The sequence below is a fragment of the Sinocyclocheilus anshuiensis genome, unplaced genomic scaffold, assembly GCF_001515605.1.
Source record: "Sinocyclocheilus anshuiensis isolate Anshui unplaced genomic scaffold, SAMN03320099.WGS_v1.1 scaffold235, whole genome shotgun sequence".
In the NCBI taxonomy this organism is placed as follows: domain Eukaryota; kingdom Metazoa; phylum Chordata; class Actinopteri; order Cypriniformes; family Cyprinidae; genus Sinocyclocheilus; species Sinocyclocheilus anshuiensis.
The window spans coordinates 653,529-672,699 of NW_015552562.1; the positions used below are offsets into that span (position 1 = coordinate 653,529).

The 19,171-nt window shown below is 35.6% G+C and overlaps 3 protein-coding genes across 4 annotated transcripts in view; all 3 read left to right on the plus strand.

Moving 5' to 3' along the window:
- LOC107664785 (vesicular integral-membrane protein VIP36-like) overlaps nt 1-5,849 on the plus strand; it is a 7,573-nt gene extending 1,724 nt beyond the window's left edge. The window contains exons 2-8 of one of the 2 annotated variants that reach the window (XM_016455456.1): nt 799-917; nt 1,105-1,222; nt 1,518-1,600; nt 2,415-2,576; nt 3,775-3,889; nt 4,766-4,885; nt 4,984-5,849. In XM_016455456.1, coding sequence (XP_016310942.1) covers nt 799-917; nt 1,105-1,222; nt 1,518-1,600; nt 2,415-2,576; nt 3,775-3,889; nt 4,766-4,885; nt 4,984-5,144 — 878 coding nt within the window. In that variant the 3' untranslated portion in view covers nt 5,145-5,849. Of the gene's footprint in view, nt 1-798; nt 918-1,104; nt 1,223-1,517; nt 1,601-1,639; nt 1,720-2,414; nt 2,577-3,774; nt 3,890-4,765; nt 4,886-4,983 lie in introns of both variants that reach the window. The other variant, XM_016455457.1, reaches the window with a different exon arrangement.
- Nucleotides 5,850-8,288: 2,439 nt separating this feature from the next.
- tmed9 (transmembrane p24 trafficking protein 9) lies at nt 8,289-12,418 on the plus strand. The gene is made up of 5 exons (XM_016455439.1): nt 8,289-8,526; nt 9,048-9,148; nt 9,239-9,364; nt 10,671-10,817; nt 10,925-12,418. Exons 1-5 carry the CDS (start codon nt 8,316-8,318, stop codon nt 11,072-11,074), a joined length of 735 nt encoding a protein of 244 aa, XP_016310925.1. The 5' UTR covers nt 8,289-8,315; the 3' UTR covers nt 11,075-12,418.
- A 673-nt stretch (nt 12,419-13,091) lies between these two features.
- The window catches only part of b4galt7 (xylosylprotein beta 1,4-galactosyltransferase, polypeptide 7 (galactosyltransferase I)), an 8,128-nt gene continuing 2,048 nt past the window's right edge, over nt 13,092-19,171 (plus strand). Inside the window, exons 1-5 of the mRNA XM_016455466.1 lie at nt 13,092-13,855; nt 15,663-15,992; nt 16,113-16,338; nt 16,429-16,512; nt 16,611-16,715. Of these exons, the coding sequence (XP_016310952.1) occupies nt 13,803-13,855; nt 15,663-15,992; nt 16,113-16,338; nt 16,429-16,512; nt 16,611-16,715 (798 nt within the window). The 5' untranslated portion in view covers nt 13,092-13,802. The remainder of the gene's footprint in view (nt 13,856-15,662; nt 15,993-16,112; nt 16,339-16,428; nt 16,513-16,610; nt 16,716-19,171) is intronic.

Sequence of the window (19,171 nt, forward strand, 5' to 3'; positions counted from 1 at the left end):
TCTGTGTGCATTGAATTTATTTAATACACGAGTTTCACAATTTGAGTTGAATTACTGAAATAAATGAACTTTTCCACGACATTCTAATTTATTGAGATGCACCTGTATATAAATTATGTATTTTATTTGCAACTCAGTTTTTGCATTGAAGATAGCTGTAGATGCTGACATGGCAATAAAAATAAATTACTGCTACTATTTAATATTTTATTAAGTGATATAATGTTCATTATAAGTGTCCTGTCAATAAAAAATGGCCAATACTTTCAGGAGTATTGGTCATACACACAAAACACCATCAGAGTAAGACACATGACACTAAAATAATGCAATAAATATTAATTAAATAACATATGTAAAGCAAAACCCCTAATGTACATTACTGATAACAAAAATAAACGATTTAAATAATAATAATTAAAAAAAATCATATGTGATGTCACACAGGAGCTTTTTTCATTGTAAATTATATGGTAATTCATAGTTTTGCTTACAAAAACAAACAGAAAATCACTGTGGATGGTAAGATAATTTACAATGAACTAATTAACTTTTATTTTGCTGTAGCCTTTTTAAAGTTTATTTTATTATTATTATTTTTACAGTGTATTAATTTTTTAATCCTAAATTTTCATTGTGGTCTCAGGCTTTTGAACCCCAGTGTATGTGATGAGACTCATTTTTATCTACGTATGTTCTCATGGCTTATAGCGCGTATATAAGCTTCACTCCAAATTACCAATACACTGTAAATAAATGTAGCAAAAGTGATATGATCCTTTATGTATCATATGTCAGGTGTTGGAACAAGTCCGTCAAGTCAGTGGGACTTTTGGGGAAGTACTTTAATAACCAGCCAGTATGTGCGTCTGACTCCGGATGAGAGGAGCAAACAGGGGTCCATCTGGAATACAGTGGTGAGTAAAACTGAACTGAAGCCTACCAAGTAACCAAGTAGTTGATGTGAACGCAGTGAATTCATGTGACCAAACTTGAACCCAATGCAAAATCTGCATTTTTTAAAATTCTCAGAAAAATGGTTAATGTGATGCACTTTATTAATGCAAAATGAAGTTGAGTAATGTTAATTTTCCCTCTCTGCAGCCCTGCTATTTGAAGGATTGGGAGATGCATGTGCAGTTTAAAATTCATGGATCAGGAAAGAAGAATCTCCATGGAGATGGTTTTGCCATTTGGTACACGAAAGAGAGGCTACATCATGGTAAGTCTGTGAGGGAAAACTGAAGGTTTAGATCCCGTTGAACTCTTTCTCGTTCATTTCATGAATTGGAAATGTAATGAGTTATAATACTGTCTATATATGTGTGTGTGTAGTCCACGCGATCCACCGGCAAGTCTGAAGGTTTAGATCCCGTCGAACTCTTTCTCGTTCATTTCATGAATTGAAATGTAATGAGTTATAATGCTGTCTATATATGTGTGTGTGTAGTCCACGCGATCCACCGGCAAGTCTGCTCTTTCTTCCCTGCAGTTGATTGTGTCATACTTTTATTTAGGCCCAGTCTTTGGAAACCAAGACCATTTTGTAGGCCTGGCTATTTTTGTGGATACCTTCCGTAATGATCTACAAGGAACGGATGTAAGTGTGCCGTACTCACGGGTCCTTCTTTCTCTGCAGGCACCGTGTTTGGCAGTAGTGCCAGTTTCCTTGGGTTGGCCATTTTTATAGACACATACCCTAACGATGAGGCTCCGGATGTGAGTTGAGAGATGTAAAATATTTGTGTCTTTGTACCTTCATTTGAACGAAAGCTTTGCTTTATCATTATGGGATGAACTTGAGATTAGATACAAAGATATCTATTTCCAAAAATGCTGGTATTTATGGGAATACTGGATTTTTGGCATGTTTGTTCTGCTTCTGGTCATCGGCTTGATCCCCAAATGATTTAAAAGGGATAGTTTGGATATGATTATTTGCCAGGTGTTTGCATTCAGATGGCAAACTGAAAAACAATCCTTTGACTAGAGAAGAATGTCTTTTATTCAAACTATCCCTTCATTTTTTTATTTGCTATATGTTCTGAATTATCAACATATAGCAACTATTTTTTTTCTTTCAACAGTTTTGCCAAGCACTACAAATAATCAATGCTTTCTTTGTTTTGCCTGCATCATGTGGTCCATGTTTTGTTTTTTGTTACCCTCTCATCATTCATTACTTGTTGATGAAGCATTTCATAAAAAATATTTACAGTGCTTATTGTTTTGATTTTAGTAGAATGCAGTGACCTTTTATGAATGTAGATCATTCTGTTTTACACAAGCTGGTTCATGAACAGCTGTATAAGGGTGGAATGTGCCATCCTTTAGTAATTTACATTGCTTTTTTGTGTTAGCAATTAGGCAAAAATCAATGTAATAAATGTAATTCATAATCTTTGGTCCTCCAGCGCTCATTTCCCTATATTTCTGCGATGGTGAATAACGGCTCCCTGCCGTACGATCACGGGAAAGACGGCCGGTCTACTGAATTGGGAGGCTGCTCTGTGGAAGTCAGAAACAAAGATCATGACACATACCTGGCCATTAGATACTCCAAAGGCAGACTCACGGTAAGATACTGCAAATACAGTGATAAAGAGTCAGTAAGATCTTTTTTTAAATGTTTTTTAAAGTCTCAAAAATACAGTAAAAACAATAATTTAGTGAAATATTTTTACCATTTAAAGTAAATGTTTTCTATTTTAATATATTTTTAAATGCACTTTGTTTTTATGATGGAAAAGCTGAATTTTTTAGCAACCATTACTCTAGTCTTCAGTGTCACATGATTATTCTAATATGATTTGGTGCTCAAAAAACATTTCGGTAATTTGGACTGTATGGTTTTTAACGTAAGTAGACAACGATTTTATTCAGAAATGTGTTTAACTAACTAATGTTTTTTTTTTAAAGTATCACCTAAATGTATTTTAGATTTGTTGTCTAGTATTAATCTTATAGTTTTTTTTTTATTATTGTATGATTGTTATTTATTCTGTTTTCGCCATGAAGATAGTCTTGCTAGTGACATTGTGTTAAAAAATAAGTGAATTAATTAATAAAAGCTTTACAATTAGGATCCACTTAACTTAAAATAGTTCACATGACCTAACAAAAATATTTTTAAAAGCACTTATTAATTCTAGTTAATGTTAAGTTTAACATTTACTAATACATTATTTAAAAAGTAGTTTTGTTTTTCATTATTTAATGGACTTGAGCTAACACAAACTACATTAGTATTTTTATTAAATGGAATTAACAAAGATGAATAAATACTGTGACAAAAGTATTGCTCATTGTTAGTAATTGTTAGTCAATGCATTAACTAATGTTTTCTTATTGTAAAGTGTTACCAATATTTCTTATTCATTCTTCTTATTATTATCAGTGCTAAAAACAGTTGAGCTGCTTAATATTTTTGTGGAAACTGTAATACAGTTTTATCAGGCTTCTTTCTTTGATGAATAGAAAGTTCAAAAGAACAGCACTTTTGTACCATTCTAAATGTCTTTACTGTCATTTTTTGATCAATTTAACGCATCCTTACTGAATAAAAGTATTAATTCCTTTAAAAAAAAATCTTACCACAAACGTAAACTGTATTGCAAATTGTTTTATACCAGTGACTACCGGCAGTTTCATTTTGGCACTGAAACAGTCACGATCATTTTTGTAGATGTTTTGAGTTCCTCATGATAAGAGCCATTTAATACATGGAGTTAAATATATATAAAAGTATATCACATCTATGTTCTGTTTCCACAGATTATGGTAGATGTGGATGACAGGAACGATTGGAAAGAATGCATTGATTTCGGAGGTGTCCGCCTCCCTACAGGATACTATTTTGGGGCTTCTGCGGCCACAGGAGATCTTTCTGGTAAGTGTTACTTCTAAATCTCCCCTAGATGTCCACAGTGATCCTGATTAGGGTTGGGTACCGAACTCGGTACTTTTAAGGGTACCGACCGAATTGCGTCGGTACTACCGAGTACCGATTCACGTTAAATCAATCGGTGCCAAATTTTGGTACCTGAGAACGCATCTGGGCGCATACGCTACAGAGAGAGAAAGAGAGACCCTGTGACGTGAGGTCACCCCTGCAACTCGTTCAAACAACACACAGGGCAAGCCGAAATGTTCTGAAGTAGGGATGTAACGATTACCGGTTTGACCATAAATCATGATAAAATTCCCCACGCTTAGTATTACCGTTTCATCTTTTAATTATAATTAAAACCGTATTAGATTACCACGATTTGAACAACTCGCGATTTAAATAAAGCAATTAAATGATAAAAATAAATATTACAACTAGATGAATCACTTAATTGTAGAAAAAAAATAATACAATTATTAGCCTATTAAAAAATGTTTTAAAGGAATATTCACACAATTTTTCTTCCATGTATTAATTTAATTAAGTTTGTTTGCCAAAAAATAAAAGGATTTAATTTTCATTTGATTTAAAATAAATATTTTTATGCCTTCATTTCATTTTCAGAAAAATGAAAACAAGAATTTCTGGAAAGAAAGAAAGAAAGAAAAAGTTTGTAGGGCCCTATTGTTCAAAATGTTGAAATTGAGACTTTTGGACTTATTTTTTCACTGAAATAAATGTTTTTGTAATTACACAGAGAGTAAAGTACCGAAAAAAGGTACCGTTGGGTACCGTACCGGTTCTAATGTGAACGGTACCCAACCCTAATCCTGATGCCTTTTGCCAGACCTCACTGATACTGTTTGCTCTGTGCAGATAATCACGACATCATCTCTATGAAGATGTACCAGCTGATGGTGGAACACGCTCCTGAGGAGGACAACCAGGACTGGACGAAGATCGAGCCTAGTGTCAGTCTCCTCAAGTCACCGAAAGGTAACACAGCTGATATGTAGTTATAGACATATTGTTGGCAGACAGAAAGATTTTTCATTCAATCGCTTGTCATGTTCACATCTTCTCCCCCAAAACAGACAATATTGATGATCCGACGGGAAATTTCCGAAGCACGCCACTCACTGGCTGGAAGGTCTTCCTGCTTCTGCTGTGCGCTCTGCTGGGAATCGTGGTTTGCGCCGTTGTTGGTGCCGTAGTCTTTCAGAAGCGTCAAGAGAGGAACAAGAGGTTCTACTAAACAACAGGATTTCAAAGAACTCTGGAGATTGTAGGTGAACAAAAAAAACATTAATGTGAATTTTGAACAGCATGTGGATATTATTGAACTGCTCGACTGGAAGGAAAAATGGTTTGAGGCTTCAAAGAAACGTTTCTTCATGTTGGTCTTGATTTGGGTCTAGCCGAGGTAAATGACACATTTTCAATGCGGTCTACGGTAGTACATCTTAATTTTTGTGTGTACCCTTTATATACTTGATTTAGCTTAATTCTCTAAATCCTTGGTGGTTTATTTTCTTATTGTTTCAACCCTTTATCTGTGTTTCTTTTCCATCTACACATTGCTTCGTTCTGCTCTGGAGTGCTGATTTTGTTTTATAACCTGTGTGATTTACTTAAGAGGATTTTAATGGACTGCACAAGAAATCAGACTGATGAAAAGTGTCCTCTTAAATCGGTCAAATCAATGTAAATATTTTAAGTTGCTGCCCTAGTCCCTTTGCTCTATGGCATAATGATTGAGCCTTGTTTTTTAACCATAGGAGTTGAAAATATTGAACCAAAAAATACATTTTCATTTGTTTTATTACTGCAGGGTAACAAGAGTTCAGCCTTGTGTGAGTTGAGTTGTTTTTCTTACATCTTTCTGTTAAGTTTGCTATTTTTTGCGCCTCTGTAAGAAGTTATTGCAATGCACTGATTTACAGTTGTTTCTGAAAGAAGTTCACATTTAAATGGGCAGTGACTGTAAAATTATGCTTTTGGTGAGAAAATAAAGCAGTTACAACAGTTAACTAGTCAAATATTTTTCCTTTTTTCAGTTTTTAACAGTTGAACCGTTTTTTTTTTCTTTCTTATTTTGCCCTTAATTATTAGGACCCAATTTATGCCATATTCATATTAAACCACTAGTGTTCAAAAATAATTAATAATAAAAATGTGTAACTAACAATGTTTTTGTACAACAATATGGTCAGGATTCAGGACCGGTACAAATTCATATAGTTTTGTCACTGTCTGCAGCTGCACACTGTGAAGCAGCATCATGATATGTTTATCTCAAGACGTTTCAGAGTCTCGTCCCAAAAAATGCTTTTGTGCACAGAAATATGAAACGGTTTAAATATCTTGTACATAAGCATTTATTACTAATTTGATAGCATCAGATTCAGTCAGAACAATCTAGTGGTGTTGAAAAATCATCAGCTGTAAAAATCATGGACTGTATGGATTGTATCACTCAGCCTGGTTTTCATCTATCTATCTGTATTTATTTATTTTGCACAAGGGAATGGTTAGGTATATGTACAGAGGCCACTAATCACCGTGTAGGTAAACTGAAGAATCACCCCTTTCTTCTTTCTTGCCTATATGGTGATTAGATTCACTGTTTTGGACTGCTGTTTTCCCAGCATTAGCAGGACTTGTTATTGATAGGCTCAGTCCTGTTTTTTGTTTTTTCATGGCAGAAAGTGCCATGATAGAGCTGTATAATTGTTCTATAGGCTTCTAATAAAGCTCTCAGTGCATGCTAGAGCCAACAGGCCGATGCCAAGCAAGGTATCTGGGCTGCTCATGACTGTTGTAAAATAACTTTTTACAGTATTCGCCAGCCTTCTTCCCCGTGAGTGCTCAGTGGGTTCAGTCCGGGCTATTTCTTGCCTGTCACTGGAGCTGAGAGCTGTTTTCACTGTGCTTTGCCAGGACCTTAATGATCATGTCTTGGCCCCACATGATAAACATCAGTTTGCCCATAAGCTCTGAAAAATTCAGTCGATAGGGCATTTTCTGCATCATGGCGGCATTCAAAGGTCACAAAAGCATAGCCACGAGAGTGGTTGGTTCTTCTGTCTCTGCACACTTGTACAGTACAGATGGGGCCGAATGGGAGGAATACTGCATGCAGCTCTTGTTCGGTCACGTCTGAGTGCAGATTACGCACAAGCAGTGACCTTGGTTCATCAGAGCTGTTCTCTCTGGGCTCAGTCTGTTCTTTGTCTTTAGGTTCACTGTTCCCGTCACAGACCTCTCTGCGCGGCTGCAGTTCCCCAAAGAGGGCATCATATATGGCAAACCTATCCCTGTGTCTTGCCAGGATCTTAACAGTCATGTTCTGGGCCCATGTGATGCGCATTGGTTTGCCCAAGATCTCCAAAAAATTCAGAGCCACTAGGGCATTTTCTGCTTCATGGCGCTGTTCAAAGGTCACAAAACCATAGCCTCGAGACCGGCCCGTTCTTCTGTCTCTGCACACTTGTACAGAACGGGTGGGTCCGAATGGGTGAAATATTGTATGCAGTAATTGTTCGGTCACATCTGGGTGCAAATCGTTGACCGTTATCTTCATCTGAAGACCAATTGTAGGACGTTGCCATTTTGATTGTCTGTCAGAGAAGATTCTACGAAAAAGCTATTCTAAAAAGTCTATACAAGCACAAATGCTATAAAGATGCTTCAGTCATATAAACTGACTGCTTTGCAAGCCCCAGAAAGTTCTCAAATTCTAATGGCTGTGACGTCACGGATCACGTGACATTCCTCGGCAGACAAAAAAATTGAATGCCTAAAATTGAGTTTACAATTTAGTTTAATTCTATATTATTATTATTATTCATTATTTTATTAATTAATACTGTATATTTTTATTGATTCTTTTTTAGTGTTGTACTTAAAATTACATTTTCCAAAGTCCCTGTTCTTTTTGAAGATATAATAGTGCTTATGATTTTTATTTTGTTCCTATAATGATAAAAAAAACTGTCCCAATTAGGTCGCGTTTGGTCAGCCGTTTTGTTATCATTTACATGTGTTTTACTTTCTGATTGACACCCGAAATATGCAACAACATAGTAAATATGAAAATTAATTCTTAAACTCATGTATTCTTAAAGTCGTGTATCTAAACTTAGTTTTCCCATAAGGCCAATAAAAATGGATTTGTTATAGTCATGAAAAATGTTTTTGAACGCTCTAACGTTGTATGAAGAATGTGAAGTTTTACCGAGGTATGTTCGGATGGCAGGGGCTTTTTGGTGTAACGGCCATTTATAACTAAATAAATAATTTTCAAAGTTGCAAAAGATTCGATTCACTCGGTTGAATCAAAATCCCCACCACTGAATAAAACTACAATGACCAATGAGCAATCTGTGGAAAGCGCTTTCCGCTTGTGATTGGACGATGGCCGGCGATGGGTTACGTGGCATTGGAGTCGTTGCGCATGCGCAGTGCGCGTTTCACCTCCAGTGTCAAGATGGTGGCAGTCAGAATGCAGTTTACACTTTATTTGGTGTTGTTGTTAAACATTTACAACAGTTTTGTGTCTGCGTTGTATTTTCATATCGGCGAGACTGAAAAGAAATGCTTCATAGAAGAAATACCGGACGAAACCATGATAATAGGCAAGTAACGTTAGGAAAAACGGAATAAGCCAACTTTGTAGTGCACGTTAATGCTTAGCCTAATGCTAACTAGCAGGTTTGTCAGGTAGAGTTCATTCTTTAGCAACCAGCTTGACTTCAGCTAGTTCAACTAAACAACATATAAGTTACAAATGAGCTAGGTTTTTACGTAACTTAGACAAAATAGTATTTAAATAGACATGTAGATGCATACTGCACCGAGAAAGCAACAGTATTAACTAATACGCTTTTTTTTTAAGCACTGAATGAAGTTTTTAAGGTAACGCCATAGTGATCCATCCTGCTGGACTTTGGCGAAATTAGATGAAGAGATGAATTATGAGACAAGAATCTGATGTTGAAATATCCTGAATGCAGTGACACAACACCAAGTGAATATGACATAACTTCTCACTCTATGATAATGACTTACTGTGTTTAGTCAGGTATTCTTGTCAGTGGATTATTATGAAATGACTTCGATCTCTTTTCTTACAACTATGTAAATCTGTCTTAACCAGGTAACTACCGAACGCAGCTCTATGACAAGCAGAAAGAAGAGTATTTGCCTGCAACTCAAGGACTTGGGATGTTTGTGGAAGTGAAAGATCCCGATGAGAAGGTCTGTCTGATTAAAGGTCTTGCGAGTAATAAAAGTCAAGCATGTTTGCATTTCGTTGTTCTCATTTGCTTATCTTTTTTGGGGTTTCAGGTGATCCTGTCCCGCCAGTATGGATCTGAGGGCAGGTTTATCTTCACCTCACACACACCCGGAGAGCATCAAATCTGCTTGCACTCAAATTCCTCAAAATTTGCTCTTTTTGCTGGAGGGATGCTTGTGAGTTTATTTTGTGCACCGCTTCTTCTGCTCTCCTCAAACTATATTTATAAATACGCTGTTGAGACAAGTACAGTATTGCAGAATACACAACGCAAATATGATCCACACGTCCTGACAAAATGTTGTGAGGAAATAAATGTGTTAATCCATAAAACTTTTTGAATAATTTAAATTTAGATTTTATTTACAATTTTATTTAATTGTACATTAAATAAATGTTAGCGTATTAAATGCAAGGAAAGTGTCAACTTTAATGTTTCAAATAATTTTTGCGAAAACAAAATATGGGGGAAATAATGTTCAATTATCATGCATCGTAACATATTTATTTAAAAAAAAAACATACATATTCTGACCTGTATTTGTTCAAATATAGATTTTTTTTTTTACATTTTAAATTATTAAAAACTTCTTGCTGATAAATGGGTAAAACCTAGTGGTTTTAAGGAGATTGTCATAGATTGGTAATGATTTCAAATGATGATAAATTCGTTTTTGGGGCTGCATTGTGATCCTTAAATAGAGGCTTTTAATGTCATCTAATGATTCTTGCTCTAAATATCCCTGACAAGATTTTTTTTGGTTACACTATTAACTATTGTTACACTGAATGACATTTTAGTAGGTGTCTTCTGTTAATCATGGTAAAAATGTGCTTAGAAAAAAAACACTGTAAAATACAAAAAACATTAAAAGCTTTATTAAACTTTTTTATTATATAAATATAATATACCCCCCCCAACACACACACACACACACACACAATTCGAAATATGTGACCCTGGACCACAAAACCAGTCATAAGGGTCAATTTTTCGAAATTGAGATTAATTATGAATAAATAAGATGAATAAATAATCTTTCCATTGGTGTATGGTTTGTTAGAATAGGACAATATTTGGCCGAGATACAACTATTTGAAAATCTGGAATCTGAGGGTGCAAAAAAATCGAAATATTGAGAAAATCATCTTTAAAGTTGTCCAAATGAAGTTCTTAGCCATGCATATTACTAATCAAAAATTAAGTTTTGATATATTTACGGCAGGAAATTTACAAAATATCTTCATGGAACATGATCTTTACTTAATATCCTAATGATTTTTGGCATAAAATAAAAATCAATAATTTTGACCCATACAATGTATTTTTGGCTATTGCTACAAATATACCCCAGCGACTTAAGACTGGTTTTGTGCTCCAGGGTCACAAATATAATTTTTATTTTTTTATTGTGTAGAGCACCATCTAATGTTCAGTGGCTACCTATTCAGACAGCTTTTGCTTTTGAATCTTTGATACAGCGTGTTCACTTGGACATCCAAGTTGGTGAGCATACAAACAACTATGCAGAAATCGCTGCCAAGGACAAGCTGACGGAGCTGCAGCTGAGGGTGCGACAGCTGATGGAGCAGGTGGATCAGGTCCAGAAAGAGCAGAACTATCAGAGGGTAAGTGCTCTGTGGGTTTGAGGTTATACAGAACCAGTGATAGAACATGGTATTTCTGTCATATGTGCACAAGAATGATCCTAATCAGAATTTTCTTGTCCTTCCAGTATCGCGAGGAGCGCTTCAGACAGACCAGCGAGAGCACCAATCAGAGGGTCCTGTGGTGGTCTATCGTCCAGACGCTGATCCTGGTGGCCATTGGGTTTTGGCAAATGAGACATCTGAAGAGCTTCTTTGAGGCCAAGAAATTAGTATAGAACTGTAGTCCGATTTTTTTTAAAGTTGTGATGATTGTCAGTTGATACAGTACACGCAGCATTTTGAAGATTGCCTGCTTCATGTGTGGTCAAGGCTGCTGAAAAGTCAACATGCTCAGTTTAGTTCCCTCCCTAAATTGCCCTCTTTTATCCTGCATTGAGATTTGTCTTACGCTGCTCGTTTCAGTGCCACACCCCATGTAATGTGAACCTAGTTTCTGTTCAGAAACACATTACAGTTTGTTACTGTTTGGAGGTGATAGGCACTCAACAAAAGCAGTTAACTGGATTCAAAACACAAATTGCATAGTGGTTGCCTTATTTGTTATAGCCCCATCATTTGTTTCAGAAAGCTGATGAAGACATTGACTATTAACTGGGCTGCGAGTATGATGTTTTTCCTAAATGACCTTGGATTATTTGCTTAAACATTTACAAGACAAAAATAACCGAGTTTATCCTGGTGGCAGGTGTAAATGTGTTCTGTTGTTTAGTTGTGCAGTAATTAGTATGATATTTAAAGTTTTGCTCAGAGTGAATGTTTCTTGGTGTTTAAATTTCTATTCTTTATACAATTGGTTGATGTTTTCTTTTCTATACCCCCATTTTTTTGTTTTGTTTTTTTGCTGTCAAGAACACTCGGATCATGTTAGAATCAGGCCACCTTCCCTTTTTGATAGCTACAATTTGATGCTGACCTCAGTGATTTTGAATAACCGTGTACATGTTTGAAATGTATATATCCAAATAAATGGCAAAATGTAGTTATCAAAAGGTGAAATGTTTAATTATGAGTACTTGACACATTGAAATAAATGCTATCAAAAGGTTTTATATTTTTGATGAATACCTATTAGCTATCGAGCCTGTTACTCTGACAAGAGTTTTTCTGTTTCCTTTGAAAGCCGTCTAACCATCTTACACAGACATCATATTTTTCACATCTTTTTTTTTCTATTGTAAACTCTTCAGGTTGATGTAGAGATTTCAGTGGTTTATTCACTCTTAAATTGATCTGCCCAGAATACACTGTAAAAAACGCAAACGATATTTGTGATTTGCTTGCTTTTTCAGATACCATAGCTGGTGTCATAATGTTGTTTTCTTAAAAAAAAAAACAAGACTACATGTTGTTTTGAGTGTTTTGCTATGCATAGATTACTGCTCACTGAAATCACATTTGTATGGTTTAACTTTTTTGTTTTGTTTTTGGTCGTTTTAGTTTGTGAACAGCCACTGGGAAATGGGGTTATTTTTTTAAGTAGGGACAGGGGAAGGAAAATTTGTTGGCGAGAAATCTACCCTATAATTGCACTCAGAAATAAAGTTTCCCACTCTCCCCAACATTGGCTCAGTTGTCTTCATAATTATTTGGTAAAACAACTTCTACAAGATAGTAATTTGAGGAATTAATTTACTAGAGGAGAACAAAAATTCACATTTCCGCTAAATTAACTAATGTCATTTTCATTACATAGCTCTATTTAAACTATTCAGAACTTTAAAAATGTAATTGGATGTATGATATTTTATTTACTAGACCATCTACAGCTGTTAACCCGTTAACAACGTCCGATTCGTGATCAAATCTTTCTTTGGTTCGGATCTTTTCAGTGAATCGGTTGAATCGTTTCACTTAAGCTGCAAAACTGTTTTATTAAAACCTGCAAAATGTATTTTATTTCAGCTAATAAATGTAAATATTTTGTTTAATGTAAATACATCGTTTATCTATGTTCTAAATAACGTTTATGAGCTAAATGAAGATTGCAACACACTGAACACAGGACACGAATAACTAAAGTAAACACCTTAACTTGCGTAATAAACATAATAAACAGTGCGTTGTGCATACTATGAAGCTTTAATGGAGCGTGTAATATTCTACTGGAATGTCGAATCATGCGATAGCGTAAAATAGTCACTGCGTCGTTTTAACCGGTTCATTAAAATGAACTGTTCTAAAGAACCGATTCTCGGAAAAGAGTTGAATTTCCCATCACAGCTGCTCGTTAGTTAGTCATATCTGTACATTTTTTTGTATCACTGTCCTTTGGTTACCTATGCTTTATGCATATAACGGTATTCAAATATTTCTGATTATGTCTCTAAATTAATTGTACCGGTCAGGTCAGAAAATCATAGGAACTTTATTCCGTACGTTGTTTCCAGAGGAATATTTCAAAGATGGACGGTTGCAGCCTGCGTGTGATTTTGTTTTTTTTGTCACGGTTGTCACTTAAGTTTTTTAACGGTTACCGGCAATGACGCGCCGTATAAAACAAGCGGAAACCATATAGCATTTCTGAGGCATGTAAAACACGTCTAAGTAATTCAGACGAATGTGTTAACCTAAAATCATTACCGCGAGCTTGTGCGCTTGTTTTTTTGGTCGTACCGTCATGAGTGACGTGTACCTGAACTCACCACATTTTCTAATCATAACATCATGAAATATGTTTATGATTGTGCTTTATGGAGGATAGATAGAGTGATTGGCATGGTACCTACTATGAAAGAAATCATTCAAGCCGACCGCTAGGAAGAATGGGATTTAAAGTTGCAAGTCATTTGTGATGGAAAGAGACAAAAGACACTGTTGCAAACTAGGAATTTGAGTTTAACATGTAGATGACATGATCTCAAGCTCGAGGCTGTGTCAGTGAAATACTCGTGAAGATATTACGATCTGCTCGCGTGGTACAGCGCTGCTCTGAGAGGCTCAAAGATGATGTACTCTTCACGGAGAAAACCTGTGCTGTATTTCAAAGATGACAGAAGGTAAACGCTTCAGTCATAGCATGCATATGAACGTGTGGCCACTCTAATGTGTGTTTTATTTCGATATAATCTTATTCCGATAGATGCATTGTTGCAGGCATTTGCAAGTGGTGGTCTGTGGGTTTGTAAAAGCTTCTGTGTGAACGAATACAGATCTTAGCTTGCTAGTAGTTGTCATGTGTTTCATCATTTCAAGACGTGAAAGTCAAAGGGTGCAGCGACATGGAGAGGTTCAGTGAGTATGAGGCATGTGTTGAGAAGTGTGTAGAGTTTTAACCCTGTAAAGCCTGACATGTGCAATAATAGGCAGAATAAATCATTCTCAATGGACCTGCTTATTGGACCTTTAGACAAAATATGAAAGAAAATCTTAAACGTTTGCATATGTTTGATGCATCAGGCTTTTATGGCTCATATAGTATGATACAGTGAGAATATGGAGCTCAGCACAACTTGCAATGCAATGCAAACTAATGATGATTAAGAGTTGAACAATTAGATGTTCCTTTAAATATGATACAATAGGCAGTTTTGATACTCATATTTTTTTCTAGATAGTCAAGTAAACGTAATTTGCATCAGTCCAGTAAATGTTCATCTTGAAATATTATTAACAATAGGCCTATATGTAATTCTTACAAAAAAAATCAGTAAAGATTTTGCAGCAAAAAGGCCATTTATTGGCTTAAAATGTATAAACTATCAGTCAGATAACAGAAAGGGTGTAGTAGATTGTGTACTACAGGTTTTTAAGCAAAGTTTTAATAATTTTGCTACTTTATAGGCCTTAGAAATTCATGTATCAAATATGATACCTTAGGCTTTATAGGGTTAAGTCTGATTGAGCAAGATGCATGAGGTCCCTAAGGATCAACAATACGTTTGTCAACCAATGTAGCTAATGCTTGCAGTTGTATATTGTAAGTTGCTTATGCTAATTAATTTTGATCAACTGGCTCACTAAAACTCTTATTGTAACGTTTTTGTTGTACTTCAAAGACCCTGTGAAATCATAACTAGTTTTATTACTTTCTGTTAGCTTTTAAGTCACATGCAAAATTATTGTAATTAGGGATGCACGATATATCGGCCACCATATCGGTATCGGCCGATAAATGCTCATTTTTTCTGTTATCGGTATCAGCCAAAATTTTCATATCGGTGCATCCCTAATTGTAATAATAATACATAACTTTGTATTAATTGTAAAGAGTATTTCTCTTCTTGGAAAACGAACCAAAAAAGTATTGATGACTCATCTTGCACTCATTCGTTTTGTCCAATCAAATGCTCTCTAGAATGTGAATGTCCCTCCCGCTAATATTGCTTAAAGGTACAGTCACATTAGTTGAATTTCACGGGAAAAAGGCGGCCTATTGTCAACTGTAGCAATGTATGAAGCACAGCTTAACATGAAAACAAGTAACTTTCTGTTGGACAGCACTGCAGATTTGCAGAATCAACATATAGCTGTTGTGAAATCTGCATAGGGAAATCTTTTGTGCTCCCACGAAATTCCCAGTTACTTGGATCACTATTGAAATGACTGGATTTTGCACTCAAAAAATATGATAAATGTGACTGCACCTCACTTCTGACTTGTGTTTGAGCTCTAATTCCCGTTTTAAAGGGAAATACGCCAATTTCATGCATTAAGCATTTAAATGGGTTTTTTAAAGCGTATGGGGGCCTTTAATAAGTGTTGACCACTGATGTTTTGTTTGCAGGGACTGTTGTGGTCCATTTATTTAGTGCTTGAACAGTTATGTCAGTTTGAGGTTTCACACAAATGTATTCATGTTTCCAGTTTTCTGTCGAGGAAATGCACCGTCTGGAAGCTCTTTGGGCTCTGCATGCTGTTTGTTTTGGGCTCTCTTCTTTGGGTGCAGCTGACTTGTTCAGGAGACATGAGCCAGACGGTTGGGTCCAGTCACCTCCCTCACCAGCCCTGTCCTGTAGAGAGACAGTCCTCGTCTGCTGATGACCCATCCTGGGGCCCTCATAAAATGGCCCTCATTGTGCCATTCAGAGAGCGCTTTGAAGAGCTGCTTGTATTTGTCCCTTATATGCATGCTTTCCTCAACAAAAAGAAAATACGACATAAAATATTTATTGTAAACCAACTGGATCACTTTCGGTGAGTACCTTTCATCGCTGGAATAGTTTAGGCTCCCCCGAGCTGAATTCATATGTATGTATTTGTTCTTTTATTGAAAGCCGTATCCATTGCACAACAGTTTGTATCCATGCTTTTCAGGTTCAATCGGGCCTCTCTTATTAACGTTGGGTTTATGGAAAGCGGTAATGACACAGACTACATTGCAATGCATGATGTGGACTTGTTGCCTCAAAATGAGGATCTGGACTATGGATTCCCGAAGGAGGGTCCCTTCCATGTGGCCTCGCCAGAGCTTCATCCCTTATATCATTATAAGACGTATGTTGGAGGAATCCTGCTGCTTTCCAAGAAACATTATCAGCTGGTAAGAAACCTGAATACTTGTGAGTATTGAATACTGCTTCTGAAGAGAATTCGTTTGCAAATTACAATCGCTTGTCATGTGTGTCTGAAGTGCAATGGGATGTCGAACCGCTTCTGGGGATGGGGAAGAGAAGATGACGAGTTTTTTAGAAGACTGAAAACAGCTGATCTTAAGGTACTTGAAAATGTTTGAAAAATAAAGAAAAGATGTTATCTTTAGCTGTATTTCTGATTTCATAGATCATTTTGTATTTACCATTCAAATATCTGCAGCTTTTTAGGCCAACGGGTATTACTACAGGAACTAAAACATTTCGACACATCCATGATCCAGGCTGGAGGAAGAGAGATCAGAAGCGGATCGCTACACAAAAGCAGGTAAAAAAAATCTGGACGTTAAAATATGTATACCTCATATGACATTCAGCAACATTATGGTTATGTATTAATCATGTGATACATTTTCCAACCTCAAAAAAAGAGTTTGATTTTGCTTTTTTTAAAATTTGTTTATTTGATATCTTTTGATGCCATTTAGCAGACAAATGTCTAGTAAGTATATATTTGATCTACCTTTCATAGGTTAGATGTTTAGTGTAGTTGGCGACCGATATTGGTTTTTTTGACAGCCGATGCCGATATCTTGGAAAGCAGGGTGGCCGATATAAAGCCGATATAATTGTATTTATTTTAATCAATATTTAAGAAATTTGAAATAATTTGAAAATGGATTAAAAAATACATTTGTAAAATAAACGTACTTATACTTTAGGTGACAAAGTATTTTCCACAAATAAATAAATATTTAATAAAAATATAATTAAAAAGGAAGTAAACTGTAACCAACATATTCTGAGAAGTTTGTATGCATTGGGAATCATATTTTTCAAATAAAGCCAAGGTAACACTCATTTTACATACAGCACAGTGAAAACGACATGAATATGACAGTGGGCAAATGCATAAAGCTCAGCATAATTTGAAATCACAAATTTAATGTTTAAAGCATTCAGTTTGCACGGACCGAAAGTCACGCAGAAAACACGCGATCATGCAGGTCACATGCACACTTCACAAGATCTCACAACTGGATTCGACTAAGTTTGCAAGGTTTGTGAAATTTAATTTTCATTAGCCATTCAAAGATTTGTTTAAATGATGTAAATGCGTATTTGCTGAATGCTGATGGCAAACAAGAAAGTATTATAATGTTTGCCTTTCTATTGCTAATAATTTAAAATTGTTATAATACTTTTTGTATACATTTTAATTCCTTTGTTTAACCGTTCTATCTGATTATTAGACAGACTTCTATCCATATTAGACAGAACTGTTAACGACGACGGCGAACAAGAGGGAGAATGTGAGTACTGTGTGCTCAGGCGCTGCCGCTCTCAGCGCCGTCAAAATAAAATTCCCGCCTCGAACGCATCGGCCAAGCAGAAAAACTTATCGGCCGATGCCGATATTTGAAAAATGCCAAATAATGGCCGATATATCGGCCGACCACTAGTTTAGTGAGATTAATATATTTAGCAAGGTACATAACTAGAGACAGTAAAGACATTTATGATGTTACGAAAGGTTTCTATTTCAAATAAATGCTTTCTTTTGAACTTTCTGTATATTGAACAATAAATATTGAACAATGTATATTGAAAAAATGTTAACCCTTATATTAGCCCTTGGGTATTAACATGGCACTGAGGAAGGGTTAATATCCGTATTACCCGAAAACGTTCTGTACTTGCACTTTTGCACTTCTTTGCACATATTTTTGTGACCTCTGAGCAATAAATGGAATAAGCCTTTTGAGCTGTATTTGGACGAGTGCGGATCTCTTTCATCTTTGCAACATTGATAATAATAAATGTTTCTTGAGTTGAGCAGTAAATCAGAATATTAGAATGATTTCTGAAGGATCATGTGACACTGATGACTGGAGCAATGATGCTGAAAATTCTAAATACATTCAAATAGACAACAGTTATTTCAAATTGTAATAATATTTCACAATGTTTCTGTATTTACTGTATACTCGATCATACTTCTTTCAAAAACATTTAAAAAAAATTTACCAATCAAACTTTTTAACGGTAGTGTGTATACACTTCTGAGCATTTTTGGTCATTACATAATTCCCATTCTTCAGTTTGGTTTATTTAGTAGTTTTTACGACTTTACTATTATTGTAAAATGTGGAAAATACTAATAAAAAAAGAGTAGATGTTTCCACACCTTAGACTGGAAGTTGATATGTTTGAAAATTTCAGTTTACTAAAACAAATTACTATTTTTTTCTTGTTTCAGTCTGTGGATATCTCTCCATAGATACAAACTCCTCACCTTTCAGTGACAACTCGCTTTTTTTAGATCAAAATAGGTCACGTATGAGATTTGCTTAGATCCAATGAGAAAGTGTTTTTATGAGGGAGGGGGGGTCTTACAAGGGTAAATAAAGAACTGGGTCCGGTTGCATAAACTGTTTAGACTAGTCTTAAGTTAGTTATCCAATTTATTTTTTTTTTTACTTGAGACTGGTCATAACTTTTTTTAATTCAGTTATGAAAAGGTAGATTGGTCTTATTTGTATTGGAAAAATAAGACTGAGTACCCCTTGGCAGCTGCTAGTTGGTCAAACTAGTTCTTAAAGGGGTCATATGATGCGATTTCAATATTTCCTTTCTCTTTGAGTGTTGATGCAGCCTGACATGGAAGAGCGGTGTGTTTCAGTGCGAAAGCAAAAGCACTTTATTTGGCCTTCCGGAAGTAGATGCAATTAGGAATCATTGGTTAAGATTTATTTACAACAGAACAGCACAACCCAGATGTTC

What these genes read in the sequence shown, in the direction of transcription:
- tmed9 (XM_016455439.1), top strand. Translation starts at nt 8,316, where the DNA reads ATGGGTTACGTGGCATTGGAGTCGTTGCGCATGCGCAGTGCGCGTTTC. An exon ending in GGACGAAACCATGATAATAG is followed by an intron (nt 8,527 to 9,047) that starts GCAAGTAACGTT and finishes TGTCTTAACCAG; the next exon opens with GTAACTACCGAACGCAGCTC. An exon ending in TGAAAGATCCCGATGAGAAG is followed by an intron (nt 9,149 to 9,238) that starts GTCTGTCTGATT and finishes TTGGGGTTTCAG; the next exon opens with GTGATCCTGTCCCGCCAGTA.